Source organism: Ranitomeya variabilis, chromosome 4 (assembly GCF_051348905.1).
Source record: "Ranitomeya variabilis isolate aRanVar5 chromosome 4, aRanVar5.hap1, whole genome shotgun sequence".
In the NCBI taxonomy this organism is placed as follows: Eukaryota; Metazoa; Chordata; class Amphibia; order Anura; family Dendrobatidae; genus Ranitomeya; species Ranitomeya variabilis.
The window spans coordinates 670,405,240-670,415,636 of NC_135235.1; the positions used below are offsets into that span (position 1 = coordinate 670,405,240).

At 46.5% G+C, this 10,397-nt stretch overlaps 1 protein-coding gene across 1 annotated transcript in view; it reads left to right on the top strand.

Moving 5' to 3' along the window:
• The first annotated feature begins 6,871 nt into the window (after positions 1 to 6,871).
• Positions 6,872 to 10,397, top strand: part of LOC143766291 (uncharacterized) — a 96,963-nt gene continuing 93,437 nt past the window's right edge. The window contains exon 1 of the mRNA XM_077253855.1: positions 6,872 to 6,925. Coding sequence (XP_077109970.1) covers positions 6,899 to 6,925 — 27 coding nt within the window. The 5' untranslated portion in view covers positions 6,872 to 6,898. The remainder of the gene's footprint in view (positions 6,926 to 10,397) is intronic.

The following is a 10,397-nucleotide window of genomic DNA, read 5'->3' on the forward strand; positions in this document are numbered from 1 at the left end:
AAGACTCTGCATCCCAGAGTGGACATGACACTGATTACTTAATCACATTTGATATACTTATTGGTATGTATTGACTGGCAATACTACACATGTGGTAAATCATGTATTTTCTTTAGAGGAACCTTCCAGTGCAGAAGAGCAGGAGCAGTCGAGTGGAAATGAAACTGCCCAGGGTCTTCGTGCTCAAGTTCCTGAGGAGGAAAGACGACGTGTAAGTAGTCTTTTCATTATCAGAGTTGTAAATGAATTTGTTTTCAGTTTTGTATCTTTAAAACTATGATTTATATATATATATATATATATATATATATTTTTATTTTATTTGATCTATAGGTATATAAGGCAAACCCGAGATTGACAATGACAAACTCATTCCTCTTGTGCAAGTGCGAGTACCGTTGTGGGACACCCGTGATCATCAGCATTCTGACCCAGGATTGATTCGACGACTCTGGGAAGAAGTGGCCAGATCGCTGTTGGCTGATGGGGACCATGCCTCCCCACAAGCCAGAAAGGATTTTCGTAAGTATTGCAATGTGGTCTGATGCTTCTGTTTTCCTGTAAATGTAGGTGCCTTTTTTTTTACAATTTATTTACTTTTTTTTTCTTCCCCCTTTACAGTGAAGAGAGTAAAAGTTCATTGGAATTCGATGAAGGATCACTTCAGTAAGGATATGAGGAGATTTGAGTTCAAAGTGGTGCTGCTCCAAAGCTCAAAAAATATAAATACCATCGTATGCTATTTTTTCTGAGGCCTGCGGTTGCTCAGCGAAAGTGAGTATCTTTTGTGTTGTCTTTCTATTATATAAAGTATTTATTTTTTTCTGTAATGTTTTTCAATTATTTTCCACACAAACCTGGAGCAGCACAACACAACCTGGATCGTCTTCAGTTGGAGCGGCCCCTCATCGACCAGCCAACGAACATTCCCAATCATCCACCAGCGATGGGGCAACCAGGCAGGCTTCACAGGCTGGGGAACAGGCAGCCAGCCCATCAGGTTTTCCCACTCCCAGCCCCTCTGCCACTGGTTTTATTGGGTCTTCTCATCAGTGGCAGAGGGCCTGGGAGAGGTCAATCATGCTTGATCTTAAAGGATCGTATGAGGGCGGTTGTAGAAAGACTGGATAGTGGCTTCACTCAGGTGAACTCACTTTTCCAGGAAGTCCACAGATGACTTGACCGCCTGGAAGATGACCTTCAGAGACCGTCGCAACATTTTTTTTCCGCAATAGAGCGGGGCGTGTCGGAAAGCTTGCCACCTGATCTCCAGCTCTTTGTAATGAAGGCCTGTCATGCTGCTTACAGCGAGGCCATGCAGCAGTCCCAACTGCAGTCAAGATATCAGCCACCACACATTTCGTTCTCTACATGTCAAGAGCCAGCACAGCACCAGTGGCACAATACGCCAGCCCCACAAGGACTTGGCTACCAACAACTGACTTCTGCGCAAGTGAACTATCCTCCACCACCTCCATTACGGCGATTCTTACAGTTCCCAGCTACACCACACAGCAAAGTGCAGCACCCCTGCAGCATGCAGCTCCCACCACACGGCCGAGTGCAGTACCCCTGCAGCATGCAGCTCCCACCACGCCGCCGAGTGCAGCACCCCAGCAGCATGCAGCTCCCACCACACAGCCACGTGCAGCACCCCTGCAGCGTGCTGCTTCCCCTACGCCGCCAAGTGCAGCAACCCTTGATCAAGAAAGAAAAAAAATGCTGAGGGAACAGCCAAAAAAAGGCACCCAGTACGTACCAAAAACAAAAGCCAGGGAGAAGAAACCTTGGCAAAGAAAAAATTACCCACAACCTCCACCCTCACCTACCAATGTGTCTGTTTTCCAATCTGTCTATACCTTCCCTTGTGTCTATTCCCTTCCAATGTGTCTATCCCTTCCAATTTATTTTCCACTCCTAATGTGTCGTCTTCCCCCAATGTTCCATCTGCTCCCAATGTCTCATCTGCCCAGTTATTTTCTCCCATCCGTGAAATCGTAGACCACACCATCCATGACCTAATCCTCCATTTTATTGACACTTCCCCTGTAACCACTTCCTCACCCACTCCTACACAATCATCCCAGCCCGACACCCCCTAGGTCCACAATGTCACACCATCACACCATTAATGTTTGATAAATTAAAAATTGTTTGTATTTTTGTTAATAAAAAATCTTTTGTTTTCACAATCACTGTGTTTATCTCTTTATTTGAAAACGCACACAAGTGTGCATTGTATAACGGGTGTCACAGTGGAGGTATTATTATTAAAGGCAGCAAACAATACAGGCACATTTACAAGCGAATTAAACCATTTGCAATGCCACGAGTCCAATATCAGAAACAAAGTAAGCAGCAAAGTTATCTCTCATTTGGAGAACTTCCACTGTAGTTCTCAGAGGGTGATCTTGGTAATCCCGCAATATGCTAACAGGTTCCTCAAGTTCTAAGGGTACCGTCACACATTGAAATTTTCATCGCTGCGACGGCACGATTCGTGACGTCGCAGCGTCGTATAATCATCGCTCCAGCGTCGTAGACTGCGGTCACACGTTGCAATCACGGCGCTGGAGCGATGCCGAAGTCCCCGGGTAATCAGGGTAAACATCGGGTAACTAAGCGCAGGGCCGCGCTTAGTAACCCGATGTTTACCCTGGTTACCAGCGTAAACGTAAAAAAACAAACCGTACATACTCACCCGTCGGTGTCCTTCAGGTCCCTTGCCGTCTGCTTCCTGCTCTGAGTGCAGCCGTACAGTGAGAGCAGAGCGCAGCACCGCTGCGCTCTGCTCTCACTTTCCGGCCGGCACTCAGAGCAGGAAGCAGACGGCAAGGGACCTGAAGGACACCGACGGGTGAGTATGTACGGTTTGTTTTTTTACGTTTACGCTTGTAACCAGGGTAAACATCGGGTTACTAAGCGCGGCCCTGCGCTTAGTTACCCGATGTTTACCCTGGTTACAAGCGAAGACATCGCTGGATCGCTGTCACACACAACGATCCAGCGATGTCAGCGGGTGATCAAGCGACGAAAGAAAGTTCCAAACGATGTGCTACGACGTACGATTCTCAGCAGGGTGTCTGATCGCAGTAGCGTGTCAGACACAGCGATATCGTAACGATATCGCTAGAACGTCACGAATCGTAACGTCGTAGCGATGGAAATTTCAATGTGTGACGGTACCCTAAGTGGTGTCGCTCTTTTGCCAGGATGTAATTATGCAGAACAACACACGCTTTGACAACCTCATCAATTGTCTCAGTTTTTAGATTGATGGCTGTTCCCAAAATGTGCCATTTAGATGCCAGCAAATAAAAGGCACACTCCACAGTTCTTCGTGCCCTTGTCAGTCGGTAGTTGTATATCCTTTTGGTGTGATTAAAATCCCGACTCGAGTACGGTTTTATGAGGCTGGCACACATTTGAAACGCCTCATCCCTAACCACAACAAACGGCATTGGCGGACCTTCAGTGTTTGGAAGAGGTAGTGGCATTGGAAAATTGAAATTATTCCCATATGAACATTGGCCCATGTCAGAGTCTTTTAAAGTCTGAGAGCCATTTCCTCATCCAAATGAGCCAACGTCCACGGCGACAAATCGACAATCAGCATCTGCAATCACCATGAGAACAATCAAAAAGTATTTTTTATAATTGAAATACTCGGATCCACATCCAGCAGGTTTCATAATCCAAATATGTTTGCCGTCCACAGCCCCCAAACAGTTTGGAAAATTATAAATTTCCTTGAATTTGAAAGCATGCATTTGTGGGTTGGGGGAGGAATTCTTCACGCAGAATGTCACATAAAGCACGGCAGGTGTCTGCAACTATCCCTGAAAGGGTGGACACTCCAATCCGGAATTGAAAATGTAGAGATCTAAAGGTCTCTCCGGTAGCCAGGAATCTGCCGAACAGAAAATGAAAAAAAAATCAGTAGATGGCTTTTAAAACAATAATACTAATGACATGTATTTCATATTCAAAATTACGTACCTCAGGGTCACCAACAGATGTTCCTCAGCAGGAATTGCTCGATGTAGTTGTGTGTCCTGCCTGGTGATGGATCCTCGGACACGTGGCAGGAATTCTTGGAAGCTCTGTTCAGACATTCTCGTGTACTCGAAAAACTTTTGCAGGTTTTCACGAAGCTCGGTGTACAACGAGTGGTAGGCTCCATGGCTCTCGTAATTCAACAATGGGGTGTTGCCAATAGCGACGACGTCTTCTCCGTATTTCTCTTCTTCACAAGCCACAGCAAACACTAAAGCCAATTTCATGCGTAAGCATGCGTTTAGGCTAGTTTCACACTACCGTTCGGCGGGGCTGCAGATGGCAGCCTTCTTACTCCGTTAAGCCCCACTACCGCGCCTCATCCTTCAGCTCCACCTATGTCTGCATGCGTTTTGTGTACCCTATCTTTAACATTGGGTACGCAGTCCATGCGGCTGCCTCCACATGCGTCGTTTTGAAACGACGCATGCGGGGGCCTCCGCATACATCTGCATGGCCTGCGTACCCAATGTTAAAGATAGGGTACGCAGAACGCATGCAGATATAGGCGGAGCTGAAGGACAAGGCGTGGCAGTGGGCGGGACTTAACCGAGGAAGAAGGCTTACATCCGCATCTCTGCCTATCAGAAGTCTGAAACCAGCCTTAAAAGCGTTTTGGTATAAGTTTGCGCATGCAGATGATACACTGCGCACAAATACACTAATGTGAACTTAGCCTTACTGAGATAATGACTTTTGGGTTTTCATTGGCTGTAAGCCATAATCATCAACATTAACAGAAATAAACAGCTGAAATAGATCACTCTGTTTGTAATGACTCTATATAATATATGAGCTTCACTGTTTGTTTTGAAGAACTGAAATAAATTAACGTTTTAATCATATTCTAATTTAGTGAGAAGCACTTGCACATGTCCATCGCTTCAGTCATGGAGAGTGAGCAAGCCGTAATGTTCCCATTGGAGTTCCTGAATTCTTTGGGGTCTCCTGGATGTCACTGCAGGGCCTCACTATAAGGATAGGAGCTTCGATAATGTTACTGAGGAACCTTCACCCAACACATTGTGTAACAGCACAAGGTCGTGTGCTCGATTCTCAGCCCAACATTATTGGGGCCACTATTCTTATGGGAAACTAAGGGGAAAATGTTTCCATTCCGCGTATCCCCCCTCATTACCAAGCGACACGTCCCCCATTATAGGCGTCTACAGCTCCCAATACGACTTGTATTTACTATGACCAGAAACAAAGCACAAGGTCAATCACTGACAGGAGTCGCAGGAATCTGGGGGCAGATGTCACGGGGAAAAACAACTATTAACACCAAACTAACAAATAAGAGTTGAAAAAAATAATTTTTCAGGCTGAAGATGTCAACTTCATGGTGAAACTGAAAATGTAACCTTAGGGGAACCAACAATTTAACATATAATTTTCTGTGAGTGAAGCCACAGGTAGAGTGCTAGTAATATACTGTATATATAACAGAAGACCTGAGTGGTCCCTGTACATAACATTCCCCCATTACTGCCCCTGCCTAGCTGTGGAGGTTGGCACTTATTAGGCTACGTTCACATTTGCGTTGTGCGCCGCAGCGGCGGCGACGCAACGCACAACGCAAACAAAAACGCAGCAAAACGCATGCACAACGCTGCGTTTTGCGACGCATGCGTCCTTTTTTTGGTTGATTTTGGACGCAGCAAAAATGCAACTTGCTGCGTCCTCTGCGCCCGGACGCGTGCGTCGCAAAACGCAACGCATGTCCATGCGCCCCCATGTTAAATATAGGGGCGCATGACGCATGCGGCGACGCTGCGGCGCAGACCGCTAATGTGAACGTAGACTTATACACGCATATAGCGCCCCATACTCAGCGAAAGTGAACCCCAATGTCCGAGCATACCCTATATATATATAACATACAATTATTAATTCCTTTATACATTAGTAAGCGGTCAGCTCTGGACATGTGACTGATCACATGACAGTGTCATTATGAGTGGTCCCTTAGGCCATCGTTGCCCACCATCTCCTGTCTGGCTGCTCCAGGACCTGCAGCTTCTCTCCATTGTAGGAAGCTGAAGAGCGATGAGCAGATCAGAGATGTGGGGGGGCCGCACAGAGATCGGGGGGACGAGGTGGGATTGTATTTCTTGTGTCTCATGGAGAAGACACAGGGGAGACAGCAATTATAGCAAAGTAATGGGAGGGACAGATACACACGGCTCCGCTACATACGTTTCGTACACACACTGCTCCGCTCCGTACACCTCGTACACACACGGCTCTGAAACATACGCTTCGTACACACACTGCTCCACTCTGTACTTCATGTACACACACGGCTCTACTACATACATACTAGGCTCCGCTAAACACACACGTCTCTACTACATACGCTTCATACACACACTGCTCCGCTCCGTACACCTCATACACACACGGCTCCGCTCCGTACACCACATAGACACGGCTCCGCTCCGTACACACATGGTTGTGCTCTGCACATCTTGTACACATGGCTCTGCTCCGTACACCTCGTACACACACGGCTCTGCTCCGTACACCTCGTACACACACGGCTCCGCTCCGTACACCTCGTACACACACGGCTCCGCTCCGTACACCTCGTACACACACGGCTCCGCTCCGTACACCTCGTACACACACGGCTCCGCTCCGTACACCTCGTACACACACGGCTCTGCTACATCCACCCTGTAAACCCCTCCTGACCCCACACATAAACTTCCCCTCATCCAGCACCATGACAACCAGCACAGCAGAGTCCTGCATACACTGAGGCCCCTGATCATGTGACCCCTGACTCCTCCCCTCCTGTGACCTCATCACAGGTCCTGTGCGCACAGAACAGCCATATATGTGGAGTGCGGCTCTGCAGGTGGAGGTAGGTGCTGGAGCCCCGTTATTCTCTATCAGGATTAGCCGCTGGTCACACTCGGCCATTTCGCCTCACCATATAATAAATGGCCTTTCCCATCTCTGTGCTGTTCCGTTTTCCACGTTTCCCCCCTGAATACACACGTTCTCCCCAGTTGCTGGTCTCTGGGCTCTGACCTGTGACCCGGAGATCCTGAGATCGGGCTCTGCAGTCCTGGGTGTCTGGGAGATATTATTTTCCCACAAGGTTTTTCTCTTCCTCATGTTTGCGGCTTTATTTCTAGTCTTTATTTTCGTCTTTGATCACTATTTTTGCATTCTGTGGGGTTAGGCCGGGGTCACACTGGCGAGTTTTACGTACGTAAGAGCGCAAAAACTACGTACGTAAAACTCGCATTACATACGGCACAATGCTTCTCAATGGGGCTGCTCCTATTAGCCGTATATTACGGTTCAGTATTATACGGCTTTCTACGGCCGTACAAAATCGCAGCATGCTGCGTTTGTCAGCGTATTGCGCAAATAATACGCCAATGAAAGTCTATGGGGGCGAGAAAAATACGGATTCCACACGGACCTGCAGTGTGACTTGCGAGAAATACGCAGCAGTGTTAGTGAAAAGTTGGTAATTCAATTGCCGGCTTTTCATTTCTCCTGCACAAACCCGACAGGATATGAGACATGGTTTACATACAGTAAACCATCTCATATCCCCATTTTTTTTGCATATTCCACACTACTAATGTTAGTAGTGTGTATGTGCAAAATTTGTGCACTGTAGCTGCTAAAATGAAGGGTTAAATGGCGGAAAAAATTGGCGTGGGCTCCCGCGCAATTTTCTCCGCCAGAGTGGTAAAGCCAGTGACTGAGGGCAGATATTAATAGCCAGGAGAGGGTCCATGGTTATTGCCCCCCCCGTGGCTAAAAACATCTGCCCCCAGCCACCCCAGAAAAGGCACATCTGGAAGATGCGCCTATTCTGGCACTTGGCCACTCTCTTCCCACTCCCTGTAGCGGTGGGAGGTGGGATATGGGGTAATGAAGGGTTAATGCCACCTTGCTATTGGAAGGTGACATTAAGCCAGATTAATAATGGAGAGGCGTCAATTATGACACCTATCCATTATTAATCCAATTGTTGGAAAGGGTTAAAAAACACACACACACATGATTTAAAAGTAGTTTAATGCAATAAACACAGCGGTTGTTGTAATAATTTATTGTTCTCGCAATCCATTTGCAAACCCTCGCTTGGCAAAATAATAAACGCACAAGATACATACCTTCTGATGTCAGATCACGTCCCACGATGTAATCCATCTGAAGGGGTTAACTAATATTACAGGCAGGAGCCCTGCTAATGCAGCTGTGCTCGTGCTTGTAATCCCCGGCGAATGAATGAAATGTAGGTCATTGACCTACATTTCCTTCAGTCGCGGTGATGCGCCCCCTGGTGGATGTCCTCATATGACCTGGAGCGTGGGAAAAAGTTCCCAGGCTGCAGTTCATGAGAACATCCACCAGAGGGCGCCTCACCGCGACTCAATGTAAGTACAGATCCAGCTTTCCTTTCAGCACCCGGGGATTACAGGCACCAGCGAGTGGTTTATCGCAGCTCGTGCCTGTAATATTAGTTAACCCCTTCAGATGGATTACTTCGTGGGACGAGACGGTTCACCAGAAGGTATGTATCTTGTGCGTTTATTATTTTTCCAAGCGAGGGTGTTCCTGATGGATTGCGAGAACAATAAATTATTACAACAACCGCTGTGTTTATTTCATTAAAATCCTTTTAAATCATGTGTGTGTGTGTTTTTTAACCCTTTCCAACAATTGGATTAATAATGGATAGGTGTCATAATTGACGCCTCTCCATTATTAATCTGGCTTAATGTCACCTTCCAATAGCAAGGTGGCATTAACCCTTCATTACCCCATATCCCACCGCTACAGGGAGTGGGAAGAGAGTGGCCAAGTGCCAGAATAGGCGCATCTTCCAGATGTGCCTTTTCTGGGGTGGCTGGGGGCAGATGTTTTTAGCCACGGGGGGGCCAATAACCATGGACCCTCTCCTGGCTATTAATATCTGCCCTCAGTCACTGGCTTTACCACTCTGGCGGAGAAAATTGCGCGGGAGCCCACGCCAATTTTTTCCGCCATTTAACCCTTTATTTTAGCAGCTACAGTGCACAAATTTTGCACATACACACTACTAACATTAGTAGTGTGGAATATGCAAAAAAAATGGGGATATGAGATGGTTTACTGTATGTAAACCATGTCTCATATCCTGTCGGGTTTGTGCAGGAGAAATGAAAAGCCGGCAATTGAATTACCGACTTTTCACAGATATCGCGCTGAATGAAATCTAAATACAGAATATATATATATGTGTCTCAATGACATATTATATATATATATATATACTGTATATATGTTTTAACGGACATTTGAGCACATAAATCCATTAGATGTCGGTTTTGCAAGCCTGCGCGAAAATCTCGCAGTACGGATGCCATACGGATTACATACGGAGGATGCCATGCGCAAAATACGCTGACACACCCTGACTACGGATCACTATTTTGGGAACATTTCTCCGTATTACGGCCGTAGTACGGACGTATAATACGTGGCGTATTGTCTTACGCCATGTGTGACTCCAGCCTTATGGTGACTAGGAGGGCATTAGGGTCAGAAAAGATCAGCGGCCCAGACCACGAGATGTATATTATGCTGCTCTAGCAAAGAATGGAAAGCCGCCACACAGATAACCGTGATAATGCGCTAAGGACATATCATGAATAAATATCACCTGCAGTCCTATTTAACGCCACAGATCATATAATATAATAATCTTTATTTTTATATAGCGGTAACATATTCCGCAGCGCTTTACAGTTTGCACACATTATCTTCGCTGTCCCCGATGGGGCTCACAATCTAGAATCCCTGTCAGTATGTCGGTGATTACTCTGTGAGTACAGATAATGTAGTAGATGTCACCTGCAGTCCTATGTAACACCAGAGATAACACAGTGATAACTCTCCTAGTAAAGATAATGTAGTAGATGTCACCTGCAGTCCTATGTAACACCACAGATAACACAGTGATAACGCCCTGAGTCGGGACCGCAGCCAGTACTAGACATCGGTAGCAGAGGTGTAGACTCCATGTTAGACCCGAGATGGTGAACACATCACAGTACAACATATTACTGCAGCCAGGGCCCAACATTGGCTACAAACAGACGACACATCCAAGCAGGAATATAATTCTCTGTTAATTATTTGAATAACTTAAAAAATTCTGATGCTTGATAAATAATAGTTAGTGATGAGTGCTCGTTTCTTGGGTGCCTAGGTATGCACCTCGTATTGTGGCTGCTCGAGTCCCCGCACCCGCATGCTATTGAGCTTTCTTCTCACTGAATGTTTATGACAGGTCTTCAGTCACATCTGGTCTGCAGGAATAACAG